General features: G+C 38.9%; 1 protein-coding gene across 2 annotated transcripts in view; it reads left to right on the forward strand.

The window, feature by feature from the left end:
- Positions 1-19,187, forward strand: part of LOC102794295 (cGMP-dependent protein kinase 1) — a 99,313-nt gene that overhangs the window by 64,438 nt on the left and 15,688 nt on the right. For both annotated transcript variants that reach the window (XM_006783766.3, XM_006783765.3), the window contains exons 5-7: positions 3,993-4,056; positions 10,682-10,759; positions 12,337-12,431. In XM_006783766.3, coding sequence (XP_006783829.1) covers positions 3,993-4,056; positions 10,682-10,759; positions 12,337-12,431 — 237 coding nt within the window. The remainder of the gene's footprint in view (positions 1-3,992; positions 4,057-10,681; positions 10,760-12,336; positions 12,432-19,187) is intronic.

Here is a 19,187-nt window from a genome sequence, read left to right on the forward strand (position 1 = left end):
TATAATTTTTAGGTAAGGCTCAGTGTTTTGGATAAAAACAAACAACATTTTTAAAAAAAAGGTAGAAAATGTTGTCTTTAACAAATTTAATTAGATGCAAATTTTGCAATATAGAAAATATGCTGGTACAGATTCAGGTTATTTAAAGCATATTTTCCTCAGTGAATAATTATTTGAAGAAATAAATGTTTGATTTTCTATATTTCTATTGCATTTTACTCAAAAATTGAAAATCTTTTTTTAAATTTTAGTTTAAAATGTAATTTTTGAACAGGAAGTCTCTTTGATAGTTTCAGTTAAACCAAAAACATTTTGCAGCTTGACTGTAACGACTGCTTTTTTTTCCTGCTTAAAATAGGACAGTCAGTATCCTCGCAGTCACAAAAATATCGCAAGTCAGCAAAGCTTTTGAACAGCATGACTTTTTTTCTTTTTTTAAGGACAGTCTCTCGCCGGTCACCCAGAATAAATTCATTTCTGTATCTGGAGTGCATTTCATGATAAAGGCAGACTTTAAGACAAACACAACCAAGAATCTATTTTAACCACATATGGAGCCAAGCCCTATTAATATTTCATCTAAGATGTAATCTATTTTAGTGATATCGTTTACTAATAAAGACCACAAACATTTGCAGTCCCTCTGCTGAGTATATTAGCACACACTGTTCAGTATAACAGCTCTTGCCTGTCCGGAGGACTTACGTAACAGTCCGACTGATAGACTAAGTAAATATTTAATAGGTGTACGTACTGGTTGTTTTGGGATCCCTTGGTGTGTTTGGTTTGTAAAGGGATACATGGGGGGAGAAATCTGAGATTTACAACAGTGTTTGCAAACTCACAGTACACAGATAATTATGTTCCTGTTTAATTTCCTAGAAACAGATCTAATGAAAGTAATAAACACATATTGGTCCCCGTGAGTTTTCTGCCCACCGGTTTAACTGCTGTGAAATTATAGATTTATTCTGACAAACAGTGAAGAAGAAAAACGGGCAAAGAAAGCCCCACGTTGTACACGGGGTGGGAATTGAGCTCGTTAAATAATGATTCAACAACTCTGAATCTCTGGTACTTTACTGAAGGGATGACCTGCATTTTTTCAGAAGATAATTCCTTTTGATGTTTTAATAATAATGCTATAGAGAGCATTGTCTAACATATTAGTCTCCGTGGATAGTCTGGTAACTATGAAGTGCATAGTACATTAATTATATTATTTTTATTCTCATCAAACCATTTAGTGTTTTTGTATTTCTCAACCCAAGTGAGTTTGTCCTTTAATTCGTGACCTGCCTGTGTTTTAAGTATCTTATTGAGTCGCTCCAGGAAAATTCAAAGCTAATTTCAAAGCATAGCTTTTTGAAAAACTCGCCCAGCTTTAGAAAATGCACATTTCTATGAATTGATGTATTGTGGGCTTTTATTGAGATCTCTGTCCCCTTTCACTTCAGATAAAAGTCCAGCTATCAGGAAAATAGTATCTTTTTGTAGGTGTTTACAGGATTCTAATAGAAAATTGTTTAAAATTGTATGCTTTATAACTGCACAGTGCCTAAAGCATGGCAGATCCACGCTTCCCCACAGGCCTTGTGTAATTACTCAGCTGTAACATAATTAAGCTGTTGAATCAGAAATTTACTGCGACAGACGCCTTTTGTTTGTGTCAACAGCTTCTCAGCTCGGGGGATTGAAACTCTCTCTGTTGCATGTACAGTAAGTGTCATGTGTTCATTGCTGAACTGGTTAACTAGTGCCTTTGTCGGGGAAGCAGTAACACAAGGATCAGCACAGTGGCCGTGACAAGATGGTTTAGATTACTGTAATAAAGCATGGAAAATTAAGGGGGAGGGGAGATGGAGAAACAGAGAGGCAGAGCGAGAGAGTGAGACGATACGGGGAGATAAGCCCTTTGTTCACCAACGCGGGGTTATTTTCTCTCCTCCTTGATAAACATTAGGCTAGTTTTATTTAGCAGGGTTGATAGCAGGCAGCATTCATTCAGGCTGCCAGGAAGTAATGGAACAAACACTATGGGCTCATACTGGCGTATTCAACCGTAGGATGTGTTGCCCAGCTGTGTAACTACTCATGCTGCCTATTTATGCTGGAAAATAGTACTAAAATACAAGCCATACAATAGAAAAATACAGATTTTGAGTGTTCCCGCTGCCTATATCTGAATTTGTTTGTTGGTTCTCAGATCAAAGTCATGCTGTGATTGAACAAAGTATGTCTAAAAATAGGATGAAAAAAAATAATGATACCACACAGGAAGCAGTGAAAAGCAAAAACTTGACAGTCACATGATAGCATTTAGCCAATAGAATAAAACATTAAAAAATATGCTGACAACTAACAATTGTAGAGCCTTTATTTGAGTGCATGTTTTGTGTTGTGGACCAATGCAGCTGTTTTATGTTCTGCTTAAAGTGGTGGAAAAACTAGCAGAAATAAAAGCAATTCTTTCCAGGAAAACTAACATCTAGATGATGGCTTGTATAACAAGATGAATTTTTGTTTTTGTTTTTCTAGGTTAAACCGAATCAAGCCATGAGAATGAAGACATTTTGATGCTTAGTTGAAAGAGAGTGTCTCTGAGCTCTTTGATTGCTTATGTGTATCCTATCCAAAGGGCACCTCAAACAAAAACAGTCTGAATCCTGAAAGTACTCCAACTCAAATCCTCTATTTCTGGTGAACTTTTGTTGATATCCACTGTTGAAACAATATGACATATTTGGAGAACAAACATTTGAAATGGAGCCTACAGATAAAATGAAATGCTTAACACTAATAGAACATTTAGCTTTGGCAACAAGTCATATTTATAATTTGTAATACGGTGGCCAAGAAAGTACACCCTTGGCCTAAGAAGTATTACAATATTTTCTTCTTAAACAGAAATAACTCATTTAAGTAGGTGTTTTTTTTTGTGTGCATGCACCAGAATCGAGACACCCACAATTGATCTTTCACTGAGGCTCTCCATAACTCACCTCTTCTTTGGTGAATATGCTAGCGTGCTTAGGATAAGCATCCTCTTGAAAAGGGCAGTTTCAGCTTTCACTTTTGGACAGATGGCCTAGCACATTATCTTAAAGCACTCTTTCATTTGATGCAAAACTGAATCAGTGAATCAATCCCTGAAGCAGCAAAGCAAATCATAACAATTTCAACACTGTGCTTGAAAGATGATAGACAGCTTTTCTCTGTGATAATTCTAGGGCTGCATCACATGTATCCACTGTACCCAAACACCTGCACTCTTTTTCAATCCCCTTACAGCATATGAATGTGTCACCTTCATGTCTGAATGAGCACCCTGGACACTTTTCTGTAAAAGTCAGTAGAGCAGTTCAACTTTTTCACACTTCGTGTCCCTTTCAGCATGTCTGAACAGCACATAATCACCTTAAATGATGAATGTGAGTTACACAGCTCACTAAAAACGTCATTGTTCAAATTCTTTGTAGCTTGTGATAAAAGTAAGGGATTTTCAAGTCCCCAAGTGCAAGTTGTGTTTTGTACATTTAGCAAATGTGTAGGTATGTCTGAATGAGCCTGAATAAACCTTTCAGGAACATTAAGTTAAAGTGACTTTTCTCTCTAATGTTATTTATGTTAATGCAAATTTATGCAGACTCATTGTGATTATAGGCACATGCAACCAACAAACCTGCCAAATGTTTCATGAAATTTTTGAGTTCTTGCTTTTTAAAAAGACATGTAAAATATGAAAATGACAACTTTATGTTTCAGTGGGTTTTTTTTCAAAGAGGATCAAGACTTTTCAAATTTATTATTTATTTTTGCTCACAGCTTCCAAAAGGATATGCTTTCTTCCCTCAGCTTTATACTAAGCCTCCAGCTACACTGCTTCCTACATCTTTTTTATCTAGAAAATAACAGAGGGCTAATTAGTAATATTCGCTATGCGTGAAGCTGTGTATTCTCTCATATAAAAGCCCTTCTTTTTTCTTCTGCAGCGTCCCCTCATTCCACGGCCTACAGGAAGATATTCTGAGCAAGCTCGCTGATGTCCTTGAGGAGGTAAGTATCTTGTTGTGTGTGACATCTGCAGCCTACTTCTGACATGTCAAATGATTTTCATACAATCAGACTCTCTTATTGTGGTGAGGGGGGGGGGGGGGGGGGGGGTGAAAATGATTCTAGAGGATGTGCACCGTAGAGATTATTTTGGGTGCTAGGTGGGACAACCTGTACACAGCTGGGCCTTCAGAGTACTGCTGCTCTTTGGTACCTGCTCAGTGTGAGATGACTATCTAAATTTTTCACTTACTAGGGGAGGAATTTCTGGAAATCAGTCCAGTAGAAACTATTTCAGTCTTCTCACATGAAACATCTATCTATCTATCTATCTATCTATCTATCTAGATAGATAGATAGATAGATACATACAGATACATACATTCATGCATATAGATACATACATACATACAGATACATACATATAGATAGATATAGATAGATAGATACTAGTGGTGCAACGATACACAAAATTCACAGTTCGGTTCGATACTCTGGTGTCACGGTTCGATATTTTTTCGATACAAAAAAAATGTTCATGCCTTTTTAATTTGTCATTTATTAAATTTTCACGGCACATTCTGCACCACATCTCTGTGCATTCATCATTTGTTTGAAGCCAGCTCACCTCCTGCAACCACTTTTCCGAGAATACGCGCTTCTTTTGTGGTTCGGACTCCTTCTAACATTTCTTGGAGGTGGAGGAACACCAAAGTAATTGCTTAAAGGAGCTCGCTTCTTCGACATCTTTAAGAGTTCTAAACAAATGTCTGTCCTCCTCCAGAAAATCTTATGTATGCAAACACGCGTTGCAACTTCTTATCTTGTGCGCGTTTTTTATTTTGACAGCGAATACGCACCTGCGGACCACTTATGTGCAGCCCTGGTTATTTAGCTTGTCATATTGCAGCCACAGAAATTCTTTTGTCCATGAAACCATAAAGCTGCACTTTCTTTTTGCCTTATAGTCTGATTTGTCATAACTTTTCCGTTTTGTGGTAAGCTTTTCTTTGGCTGTCACTTCTTCACCCTGACCTGTCTTATTTGGCTCAGCAGAACTAAAATATATATCCTGCTGCTTTTACACAGGCACTCACATAACGCTCAGCGATTCTCTGCGCGATCAACCTCTCACATGTTTAAGCTGCGGGAGATTTCACTTGTCATGTTTGCATAGTAAGCTAACGATTGATAAGATGATGTCAGAGGGATTAGTGCGCAAATTATCATCACTCACCAATCAGTACTGTCGCTCTCTATACACAGTTTGCACGATTGCAAAGTGAAAGCAAAAAACAAGCGCAAATTCAAACGCGATTTCAATATGTCACATATTGACAGTGGCTCACCGATGCCAATGACATAATTACCCAGCTACATTTCCGAAAGAATGCAAAAGCATTGACATATATTTTTCCTTCCTACGATAGGCCGACGGGCAGGGCAGAGAGATTTTGGTAGCCTGACTGGAAAAATTGCTAGCCCCGGGACGTCGGGCTAACGATTTTGCGAGCCCTGTATCTGATTGAGGAATCACTCATCTTTGGAAAAGAGAGTTTATTACAGAGAAATGGCTCTTTCCAAAATAAAAGCTATACTATACGCTTCTTCTGGGCTATATTCTCAGCAGCATATTAAACATATCAGGTCCCCATAAGGAGAATCATGTGCTAACGGCTGTCTAAATGACTCGGGTAAAGTTTGTAGCATGCGTGCTTGTTGTTTTTGTCTGCTTCCACTTGTCTTTGCACAAGGATGATGTCGGTGTAAATGTGCAGTCATATTCGTTGTGTTCCCACTAGTGCTGTCAGCGTTAATCTGAAATGAGGTTAACGCCACAACACGGCAAATCTCCGTTAACGAGCTACCGCGGATCGCCCCGTGCGTGGGGCTGGACGGCCAACACGTTAACGAGCTAACTGCGCTAACACACTAGTTCCCACCCATGTAATTGAGCATTGCTGGCACATCCAACATACTGTTTTACTTTAGTCCATGACGCGCTTACCTTCAGGGTCATACGTCACATGAAAACCAAAATAGTTCCAAACGCCAGATCTGAATGAGGGTGGAGGAGGTTCAATTTGCCATGTTGCAAGGAGAGCTTAACTTCTGTCTCGCTAGCTTGCCCTGCGCTCAGTGAATCTGCGTTCGACTACTCCGCCTAGGCTGCACTGTCGAGCACAGATCCACTGAGCGCTCAACACAGACAGCACCGTCAGAAGGAAAGTTGATAAAATAAATTAAAAATGTTCTATTGTTCGATACATATGCGTACCGAACCGAAAGCACTGTATCGAACGGTTCAATATCGGTACGAGTATCATTGCACCCCTAATAGATACATGCATACATACATACATACATATAGATAGATACATGCATATAGATAGATACATACATATGAGAAGGATAGGAGGATCCAAGGATCGTTGAGTGAGAGAGGAGCTGACCTGAAAGATAGGATCATGGCCAAGCTTAAAACCTGGATCCCCCATAGCCGGTTACCAAGACTACGTGAAGTACCCTCAGAAGGTCTGCTAGATGATGTTAATGCAGCACTACGGACGATACCTACAGCTACCATTGCCGAGACTAACAAGTTGATTTACAATACGGCAGCAGTGATCAGTGAGATGCTTTGCTACAAGTTGAACAGCCACAAGGGGCAGTACCCTCCATGGAGAAGGAGGCTACAGGCTAAGATCAAGGTAGCATGGAGGGAGGTTCGCCAACTATTGGAGTTGCAGAAAGGTGCGATGAAGAAGGTGTATAAGAAGTACAGGAAGCTGTCCATACCTGAGGCCTTGGAAACTGCCAAGCAACGACTCATAGTCTTGGCCAGCCACTTAAAGAGGTACAACAGACAGATAGAAGGCAGGAGAATAAACCAGCTGTTCCCACAGAACCAGCCAAAGTGTACTCTCAGTGGCAGGGGAACAATATGAGAACAGCACCACCAAGGCTGGAGACGGAACAATACTGGAAGAGCATTTGGGAGAAGGATGCAACACATAACGGCAACGCTCAGTGGCTAGTGGATCTGAGGGCAGACCACAGCAACCTCCCTGAACAGGGTCCAGTAAACATCACAGTGGCAGACATCCAAGAAAGGGTCTCCAATATGAAGAGTTGGACATCACCAGGCCCCGACATGGTTCATGCCTACTGGCTGAAGAAGCTGACTGCACTCCACGAGTGTCTGGCAGCGCAAATGAAACAGCTGCTAGTTGACGAGAGACACCCAGAATGTCTAACCGAAGGCCAGACAGTCCAGATCCTCAAGGACTCCCAGAGGGGACCGGTCCCCTCCAACTACCGACCAATAACCTGCCTCAGCACCACATGGAAGCTCCTGTCAGGCATCATAGCGGCTAAGATGAACAGGCACATGGGTCAATACATGAGTGTGGCACAGAAAGGGATGGGCAAGAATTTTAGTAGAGTTTTTAGTTGGGTAGCATCCAAAAGCTGACAATTATACATTTGTTTATGAAGTCTAGAAATTAGTTCCAATCAACATGACAGACAAGGAATCATCCATGTAGCGCTGCAAACAGACTAATTTTCGTTTAAACCCGTGTTTAATTGCTGTCAAACACTGAACTACTTTTAATTTCAGTGTCAATTTATTGTTTTGTACCATTTGAAATTCACTAAAAATAACAAACATAACAAATAAACAGTGCATTGTATTTATTTTGAAGCCTCCACTTCATTTGTAATTATAGTCATTGTTGTTATTACTTAAAATGTAAATGGTTGCAAATATTATGCAGAAATGCAAAATTATCATACAGTAGACAATATGCCTTAATATATGCGACAACAAGCTAAGAATAATTAATATTTTTTTAAATATATAGCAACAATTACGATAATAAAATACAGTATATGATTGTTTGTAGGTATTTAAATGTGTGTTGATAACAGAAATATTAGTTCATACATCTCAGCTGATAGCTGTTCAATAGAAATGATATTTGTTGCTATGGCTGAAACATGAACCACATTGCCTTGCAAAGCAGTTACAAAGCAATTATTAACAGATGGGATAAAAATCATTCCAGAATTTATAACCTCTAAACCTAAAACTGACCTCTACAAGTGAGAAATGTAGGAAAATAAAGATGTAGAGACGATGAGTTGAGAATGCACCTGCGAGTTAACATTAACATCAGCGATATTTTCCTTCACTTTAATATATCTCATGAATAAAAAAACATAAAATAGATATTCATGTAATAAATAATAAGAACTTTCAGTTTCCAAAATAAAGAAACCGGTGGGATATATGACTCTGAATGGATTGTAGTCCTAACAAAACATTTCTGGAGGTTCAGAAATATGTGGAGAGTAACGGGAAAAGATTCTCCGAAACTATATCAAAAGTCGAAAGGCAGGAATAAATTAAACTCTAATAAAGAGTAAGGAGACAGTTTGTCTACGACAGCAAAGTCAATAAAAAATATTGCACGAATTTATAGTTTACAAGAAGAAAAATATGGGAAAACTCAAAATATCAAGGTCCGGTACGGTATTGAGTTTTCTCCCCTTGTGACTGCAGCTGTTGACTTTACAAATGTTTTGCTAATAAAATTTTGGGTTTGCCACTGATTTTTATACCAGACACCCCTCCTGATGCTATCCTGCACCAGCAGTCAGAGCACACTGTTTGTGAACTTGGGACCTTTTATGTGCTAGCTAAACATTCTAACCCCTAAACTATCAAAATACATTAAACTTTCACGTCTATTTATGCTGCTATATTTTTGTCTAAGGAATGCTGGATAAATAAAATGGTAGGGAAACCTGTGAAAGTTGGCAAAAACATTGTGTGCTTCCATAGTGTAAAAGGTTAGCATGTTCACCTCATAAGTAAAAGGTATGATTCACAGTTGGGAGGAAGCACAAAGCCAACTTTGTGCAGGGGGTAACAAGCTAGTGTACAACCCAGGCTGTCCCAAGCCTGGATAAATGGGAGGGTTTCATCTGGTGTAAAAATATGTGCCAAATCAAATATGCAGATCAGCCTGCTGCTGGAAATAAAAGAGCACATGAAAAGACGTTTCTGCTTGTTGATACAGAATTTTATTGCTAACCTCGCAGGAATGTTGTACTTAGGTGAACAATAAAAAAATCAGGTTCTAAAGTAAAGCTAGCAACAAGTTAAGAAAGCTCGAAAATCTATTGAATCATATCAACTTAATATTTTGTGTTTTATTTATTTATTTTTACAGTGTACAGTGTATAAACAGAGAGAAATGCTGCTAGGATTAACTCTACAGACAGCAGTCTTGATTTGATCAAGAATAACTATTTTGAAATGTAGTTATTTACACCATATTTAAATTGAAAACCAAGCCTATGTGGTGACAGGTGGCACATCTGTGGTGATCCACGCAGCCTTGTCAAACAACCTTTCCATCTCTTTGATCAAATCACAACTATGTAACAGGCACAAACTGTCTTGCTACCATTTTAAATTATGTGTCATATTTGATGTGGCCCATTTAGGCCAAAGCAAATATCATATTTCACTGGGTCACATATTGATTAAATCAATTATCCTGCCCTACCACTTAGACTATACTAGTTATGAAAGATTGTTTTGATTCATGACTGAGCTTTGGTTATTTGGATCTATTTCTTTTTTTCATCTCAACAATAATAAATAAACCTGAACTACAAACTGTTTTCAAATGACACACAGCAGACAGGAATGTCTCTTCCTTAAATAATACACAGCAGACAGGAATGTCGCTGCTTAGTGTAAGGCGTTAGGCACCTTTCCTGGGTAAAATTGCGTGAGAATGAAAATCTGGCAAATGTCAGTCCCTCTGTGGAGTCTATTTATGATCTAACAGGAACTATTGAGCTCTGTCTTTTGTCTAGACTTGTGGCCAGTTGTGCAGCATTGTGTGTATTTTGCTGGAGAAACAGTTTATTGTCCTTCTGTTATTGTTCTGGATCATACAGCAAACATCATAATTTGATATTCAATTATTTCCATGATGCCAACTGTTATATAAAGTATTTAGTATAACCTAAGAAACTGGCCTTGGAGAAGAAGCATTATCTTCCTCTAGAGGTTATTTTCAAGACAAGCCATGAATGTGAGTGTGAAAGTCCTTATCTACATGTGTGAGATGGAGCCTACTCAGTTCATGCTGCACCCATTCCAGCACCCACAACCCTGAATAGGATTACCAGGTGTAGAAAAAATGTGATTAATGGATGGATATTCTGTATTAATTTTTTTCTCAGGAAGGAAATGTGATTTCCCTTCATATTCCCTGCAGAAACATTCATTTATTCATTCATTTTCTTTACCTGCTTATTTATATTCAAGGTCACAGAGCATATCCAAGCAAGTAGTGGGTGGAAGGGAGCAAAATACCCTGGATAGTTTGCCAATCTGTGATTTTTAACAAGAAAAAGGATATCTAATTGTGATTTATATCACTGCACCCAATTCAGGGTTTTTTTGTCTCTGAAGAGTACTTTTTGTCTCTGGTGAGAGTGTTTCACTTTCAGTATAAGAAAAGAGACAAATTAATTACATTGAACCTGAACTTCTCTTCTTCTCTTCTCTTCTCTTCTCTTCTCTTCTCTTCTCTTCTGACAGACACATTATGAAGACGGAGAGTACATCATCAGACAGGGGGCCAGAGGAGACACCTTCTTCATCATCAGTAAAGGAAAGGTAAGGACAGTGCGGTCCAGACTAGCACCAAAACAATCATTAGCTGACATCACAATGCAGGGTATCGTGGTACATGGAGAATAAAACACCCCTATTTTTTGATAGAATGGGGTGGAATTTTTGGGTGGAAGTAGGTTAAAGGAGAAGTCAGAAAGTCAGAAAGAAGCGCTGCCTCTTTCATCATCTCTTTCAGCAGCGACGGGGATATCTTGGAAGGAGAATGGAGTCATTTGACTCCACTTTTCAGTAATCAGCACTGACTTTCACACTGAGCACTGTCCTGTCTGGCTTCAACACTGTTGGAGTGCTTTCACATACTTTTCGTGAACATGTTTTGATGCCAGGATGGCTGCAAGTCTCCCTCCTCATTTTCTCTCTGCTTGTTATCTTCATTTTCTCCATTCATTTCCTGTGCTTCCTTCACAGCTTGTTTCCTGTCTGTTACATCCACAAGCTCACATGCTGTTTGTTTTCAGCAGGTATGACCACAAATTGATCAATCAGTGACACCTGACAGGGTTTTATAATGCTCGTCCAACAGTTCACGTCCTCTAACCCCTCCTATCACCTTGTTTTTTGGTTTGATTAATAATTTGGTAGAATTTCTTTTATCCAATTATGTTTCCTTTGTCTGGTCCCTTACATCCACAAAATGTAGATGGTACATGGTTTGTAATCTCACCTATACATAATTTGTATCATTTATAAATTGGGTAATGCTGTAATAAGAATGTGTTAGTAATATTTTAGTGCTTTATAATCCTAGTATTTTCCAGTAGTTCACATATGTGAGATATGAGTGCTTTTGTTACGTCCTTTTTTTTTTTTTTACCTTACTTTGGCAGTAAACAAAAGCTGTAAATTTCACAAGGTCAGTAAAGTCATGTTGCACAACAGTACGGTCATGGATGTGTGGGTGCAGGAATGAACTCACATACATACATACATACACACCTGACCTTGTCAATACTTTCTGCTGAGTTATTTCCACATCTCTCACTTTGCCTCTATGTAGTCTACTTTACCTATAGGACTTTCATCCAGATTGGACGTCACCCAGCGCACACACACAATCACACTTTGTACCTCCTGTACTTCCTTTCTTTGTTTTGTGCCTGCTCCCACGTGAATAATTACACTGTCACTCAGGTGTAGACAGTGCGCCAGTGCAGGATTTGCTGCTACATCTGTGCTGACTAATGGATGAAGACAAGATCCTTCAATTGACGAAACAATCGCCTTCATTCCCTTCCTCTAAAATCTACTCAGCTGCCATCACTTTGATTTGTAAAGTCTTCCGGCCCAGCAGAGCCCCATCACTCATGTTTCTTCTGGCTCGTGGCGCTTCCCAGATTCTTCATGGTGATGACAGTTACCTGTTTGAAACAGACTTGCGTTACAGTAACGCTTCCTTTTTGTTTGTAGCAATGTGATGAACCTGACATTTTAAGACATGATTCCCTGTCTTGGAATGATGTCTTTAAATTAAATGTTATCCATCTTTTTTACTCGCTACACATCTACATGACATACATTATCACTATTCTTCTCCTTAACTTTCCTTTTTGTTTTGCTAGGTTAATGTAACCAGAGAAGACTTGCCCAACGGAGAGCCTGTCTACCTCCGCAGCCTCGGAAAAGGAGACTGGTTTGGAGAGAAAGCACTGCAAGGGTAAGAGTGTTCCTAATAACTCTGCCGCTTCCAATTTATATCTCCCGTCTTCCATTCTTTCACTGCTTTCCTTCTGATTTTCACTCCCAACCTGTCTTTTATATCTTTTGTCTTAGTGTTAACTTGGCACTTAGCCTCCAACTCCTATCAATCTCCTTTCTTTCCGCAACTCACTCTTTTGAACAGCCTTGATAACTTGGCAAATGTTTGGAATTGCTTAAAGCTAGGCCATATTATGATAATTGATTTACTCTAGCTGTTCAAGGCAAATTATTTCTCTGGACCGAATGAAGCTTGTTAAATATGATATGAGAAAGAATTTAAATCCACATGTCTTTTTTTATGCATTTCAGTCTATATTAAGGCGCGTTTTGATCCACAGTTGCTACTGTGAGCATTCTAATTTGTTTGGTTATGTAATAATTTTCCCATCTGCGTAAACAGCAACAACTATCTGCAAATGCAGCTATTTCACCTCCAGCCCCTTTTTTGAAGACCGTATAAATAAGCGCACATGCAGTGACTGTGGCACATTCATGTTTCTCAAGTTCTATTTTTGCCTAAATCGAGAAGGGGGTATGTTTAAGTGACAGCGGAGATCCCTCACAACAACACAGAGTGACAGCCCGTCTGTGCTATTTTGCACACACTGATGTCACTCCGAAAAACAACAGGGAAAAATCATTTATTGTGAGTAGAGTGGTGTTTGTCACAAAAGTGCGCACTACCAGTTCAAGTCTCATTTCATTTGAACAGTATTATCTAGCTTCTTTTCCTCTCCGTTCCGTTATCAAGGATATCTCCATGATGTCCTTGGCTGTATTAATGAATTTCTGCACTCTTTCGTGAACATTTGCTATTAGCAGCTGTGTATGTCGACTTGGAACAAACAGATATAAAATGAGATTACACACTTCTAACAATACACTACTTTATATGTTATAAGTCTGAACCAGCAGTGTGGATTCTAGCTGTGAAGATGTCCCACAGGTCAGTTTTAAGTAACTATATTTAAAAATGATCCATGTCTGTTTCTAACATTTGGTTTGCTCAAAGTGCTCAAATACTTTCACTGTAGACACTCAGATGTTATAACAGTATTTTATAAACCTGGCGTCAAGACCGTTGTGCTGAAGTGATGTTTTTACCCTGCTGTTTGCTCTTCCTTGTCAGACCTCTCCATGGACAATGGATTATTTAACGTCAGGGAGTGAAGAGATGGAAAATAGTCTGAAGTGTATTTTGTCTATGAGGGTCAGGTACAAACAGAGAAGATATGCACTCATGCATGCACATTTGAGTGTGTCCATACTTAGACAGCAGTGTTAGAAAAATAATGAAGATGTCGCCATCTTGTGGCTGCTGAATGTGAAAGCCACATAAAAATCAGCGCTCAGACATCTTCACAGCACTTGAAAACACAGACCGAATCAAAGCAGAGTGCTGTGGAAAAGAGATTTCCGTTTATGTCAAAACAATAAATATAATGTTTATTATTAAAAGAAATAATTTCAATCAGGTTTGATGAGTTTTGATGGTGTGCCAACATATAAAGAGGAGGGGGGGCTCAAAACCATGAAGTAACTGTTATGTTTTCCTGACTGCACACATTTGTCATTTGTTTCTATCGTGGCTATAACAGAGGAGTTAAAATTGAAGATGCCTTGATCCTGTGCTTTATCAAAGTATCACATGACCTGTGGATAAATTAATGTAAAGTTAAATTTAAATGAAAAGTCTTTTCTTTTAGACACATAACAACTTAACAAGGGTTGTCACTGGCCTCCAGGCTGCACTTTGAGAACACTAGCTGCTGGATGATGTTCAGACAGCAGCTTGAATTGCACAGATGGTTGGGCTTTCCCTAAATGTAAAAGCTAATGACTAAAAGATAAAAGATGACGGAGCATTAAAATGCATGTGGGACATGTTAGGCATGGAAAGCTTGATTTCTTAGGGGAGGGACACGTCTGTTGTTGTTTTGAAGTAGACATTTTTTTAATGTTTTACGCATATGTATTAAAACTAAATGTGCTGTTTGTTGAGTAAGAATCAAACACAAAGCTCTAACGCATCATGAATGTAGCAGCTATTCTGATTTTGAGGAATTCGTCGATTTCTTTTAAGTGCTGCTAAAATGATTTAATGGGAAAAAAAAGTTTAATCACCCTGATGATTTTCTCTCTTGGTGTGCTTACACACCACTTTACACACACCATTTAATAATTAGTTATTTTTAATCTCTGGGTCTCTGGCACAGTGTCTCTTTTGTCCCGTCTCCTCACCTCACCCCCAAACAGTCGCAGTCAATGGCTGCGCTCGCCTGATCCTGGTTCTGTTGGAGAGTTTTTCCTTTTAAAAGGAAGTTTTCCCTTCCCACTGTCACCAAGTGCTTGCTCATAGGGAGCTGTCTGATTGTTGGGGTTTTCTCTCTATTATTATAGGGTCTTTATTTTACAATATAAAGCACCTTGAGGTGACTGTTGATGTAACTTTAAATTAATTTAACAGGATTTAATTGAAGTGCAGCATGTGCTTAGCATTAATATTATCCATGATTCATTACTCATATCACTCATTTGTTGGGAGTGAGGGTTTTGCACATGGACTATACAGCAGGATAAATAGTCAGTGGTTATCACAATATACTTTGAAATGTGCAGTTTTAAAAGCTCTTCAAAGCATGCTTAAGAGCATCTTGTGCTTTGTTTAATCAAGAGAAACACTTTTGTTCAACAAACTGCTATCTCTGGCTCACTGTCTCTTGTTATAAACACCTTTTGTCTTAGAGTGTCTTGAGCTGGAGAAGCTAATTTGACTATACCTTTGATGGTCAAGGGTGTCTCGCAAATTGAAATGATGGAGATGCTGGCCATCTTGGAACTAGGCTTTTGATCAGAGGGCTCTTCTGCTGGGCTTTCAAATCTTTCTAATTAGGAGTTAACTGTGCATGTCCTTGCTCATGAAACTCAATAGCCTATACTCAAAGGCTACTCTGTCCATCTGACGACGTTGCCTTTGATCTGTGAGAACAACATATTTACAAATCAAAGTCAGTTCCCCTGCCTGCTATAATGGTTTGCGAGAGCTTGTGTGAGTACTGGCGTGAGATGTGTATACGTTAAGGCAGTGGAAGAAATATCCGATTACTCTCTAAGGGGCTTGCACATCTATAGGCCCTGAATGACTACAGTATATATGTACCTCTTCCCAGTGATGTATGTTCCGGGAAGAGACGCACTTCGAGGGTGATATGTTGTTTGTACTTAAGGAGAACATATCTGATATCACATTCCTCATGTCACTGTGATGTGTTAACTTTCATTGGAGGAGTTGGACCATCACCTGCATAGACAATGTGTGACCTGACCTCCAACTCCTGAGTGTATTTTGTGTGGGTATGTTTGTGGGAATGTTCCAGCTGAAGGTGCTATTTTAAAAAAAGAAGTCTGATGTAACTGAGAGAAGTTTGATTGGTATCGGTGTCAGAACACCTTCGGACCAACAATAGCGCTCTGATAATTCACTGTGAGAGTTTGTAATAGTGTGGATATGTTGCCACTATTGCACAAAATCATCACTTTCCCTTCACTCCAAGCCATACCCTCATTCTATTAATAGATTTCCCCTGAGTCACCGCTTTAGCTTCTATCATTCATTTAGTATTAACTACAATTCTGAATATTTTACATTGCTTTGTCTACATTCTCTCAAATATTTCACATTTTGGTAACTATACTATATACTTTTTTTGTAGCTGCTGCTTCAGAAGCACTTTATCAAAGCAAATCCCATGTTGCTTTTATTTCTAAATCACTATTTTAGGGGGAAAAATCCCTTTGTTGTGTAGCAGTGCAGATATGAAGAAAAAAAATCTCCTTTTGTTTTTCCCCACAGGCCACAGATTTTGTTCTGGGTGTAGGTAAGGAAGCACTCAGATGCTGCTGGAGCCCTGCACAGCACTGCACTGCACTGACAACGAAATGACTAAATATTTAAGAATGTGGCAGTCTGGCAGACTGATGTGCCAACTGTGTGTCCAAGCAGAGATTTGACAGTGTGAAATAATAAATAGAAGGCCAACCACAAAAGGTTTATTTTTCCACAGGCCTCAAAAATAAATGCTCTGTATGAGAAACACAAGCTCTGTGTGTGTTTATGGCAAGCTCAGACATCTGAGACTTCCCACATTATCTTTGATAAAATAATCAAACATGGGGTATGTGGTCCGTGTTTTTTTTTTAACAGAATACTGTAGCCCATGACTGAAATATAACTTCAGGAGACAATTCATGCGTCCTGGAATACTAGGAAAATATATTCATGAATATTAAAAAAAAAAAAGTTGTAGCATGCATTGAAAGTGGGTATAGTCTTTGTTATACAATTTGTACTTAATGGGAAGTACTGTAGCTGCACAAATACTCTGGGACTCATTTAGTGTCGAATAATGAAAATTGCTTTTGGAGTTTCATACACACTATGTTTCAAGATGCAAGTGACTTACAACTTTTTCTTAATCCAGGTTAAATTTAGCACTTTTAAGTCATCAAAAGAGACACCAGGCATACAACCAGGCATTTGTTCTGCCCAGTATTTGTTGTTGATTTGGAAGCAGACACATTCATATGTATATGTTTCGATTTATTCACAATGTTCTGTCTGACCACTTTGCGTCTCTTTTTAATTTAAATCGGTACAGACAGCTGTAGTGGTAAAGAGGGAGCTGAGCGCAAAGGAAAGGCTGACAATTTATTTATCAATCCATGTTCCTCCCCTCACTTATGGCTATGGACTGCAGGAGGTGACCAAAAGAATAAGATTTAACAATATAATTGGCAGACACCCTTTGGAACTTGCTCCAGGGTGACAAGCTTGATCTTTCGGGTAGAGACACTTATCACATCAAAAGAACCAACTGAAGTGGTTTAGGCACCTGACTGGGATGCCTCCTGGATGCCTCCAAGGTGATGTGTTTCATGCATGTCAAAGCCCCAGGACCACACCCGCCAGGGAACACCCCTGAAAAACTGGAGGTGGTGGCAGGGGAGAGGGAGGTCTAGGCATCTCTGCTTAGATTGCTCTCCCCAGATTAGAGGTATGTGGATAAATAGATGCTGTATTTAGTTAAAATGGCCTGCCACTTGTTCTGCCTGACTCTTCTGCAAAAGAAGTTGCTACTTTAATCTCAGTGACACTTTTTATTATTTGAATAAAATCTACTTTTTAACTATATACACATATATACACATATATATAGTTTAAAATATGTCGCCAAAGTGCTTGCTCATAGGGGGCCATATGATTGTTGGGTTTTTCTCTGTACCTATTATTGTAGGATCGACCGCACAATATAAAGCGCCTTGAGGCGACTGTTGTTGTGATTTGGCGCTGTATAAATAAAATAAAATTGAATTGAATTAAAATAGATATATATAAATATATCTCAAAAAATATCTCAGCCACAGAAATGAACCCTGCAAAGCCTGAACCATTAAATAACTGTCAGAAAATTCTCATTTTATGAATCTGGAGTGTTTATTGAACACTCTGACAGTGTTTTTTTTCTTTTAGAGAAGGCATTAAATTTTATTCTGCATGTATGACTTTTAATTTAAATCATTTTTACTACATGCATTTTTGTGCAATTTATTGTTTAAACATTTATTCAGGTTTTTCACTAAAAGAAACACACACACTGATGTTGTAGAGGTCTTACTTGGAACATTTGGCGTTCCAGGGTTAAGCACAAACCAGTGCCTGCATCCTCCACAGTCACCTCTAATTCTTGACCCAGTCTTAACCTGGCTTTTATTCTCCCCCACCCTGCCCATAGCTACTGCCCCACTCCCTGCCTCCAACCATAAATTATTTTCATAACCCCTTTCCCAGGACACCAGATCACTGTCCAATTACCATGTTCATTTCAACTGTCTACTGGAAATCAACACCACAGGCTCCCGTGTAAGTCTAAAGGACATTCCAGACACAGCATGCAGCTGCTTTTAGTGTGACACTACTTGTGGAAATGTGTGTGTGTGGCTGCTTTCCAGTGCATTTCTTCTTGTGCCACAATTAACAAGTACTGAGCCATCTTTGGCTTAGGCTCAGCTTAGGCTCAGCAGTGTGAATCACACTGACAGATATTGTTTAGGGATTGTGTTTCAAATAGAACATTGCCAGTATCACTGCCATGGCGCACAAAGTTGTTTTCCTCAGCTACAGTCGAGCAGCAGGGGACAGGTGTAAAATGCTTCGTCCAATATGAAACCCTTGAGGTCTCTGAAGGATGATTCATGCTTACATAAACACTTTTTTTAATATAGCCCGTGGCGTTGTTGTTTCGTTGTATCACCATGGTTAGTGAATGACGCATACATTGTACACTTCCTTTTATGAGACAAGCCTTTGTAATACATTGTGTACTGTTGCTCGTTATAACTGCTAAATTGTGTGTAATTCTAATGAGTTGACCTCATTTATCTTACCGTGACTTCATCCACTCAGGTTTCTCTTCATTTTTGCTCATGCTCTTGTTAAACTGCTTGTGATTGGCTCGTCTTCTCAAACAGAAGGTTTGAACACTAGGTGGGTGGGGCTTTTGTGTTCTAAGGTAGAGCAGTGAGCACTGAGAAAGCCATACTAAGGATACATGTTCAGAAACTGTGTTTAGACAAGTTTGAAGCTGGAGCTTGCTCACAGGGACTACTTGCACAGACGCTGACCTCATTATTTGAAACTTTGGTCATGTTTAAT

Source organism: Neolamprologus brichardi, chromosome 13 (assembly GCF_056152115.1).
Source record: "Neolamprologus brichardi isolate AB-2024 chromosome 13, ASM5615211v1, whole genome shotgun sequence".
NCBI lineage: Eukaryota > Metazoa > Chordata > Actinopteri > Cichliformes > Cichlidae > Neolamprologus > Neolamprologus brichardi.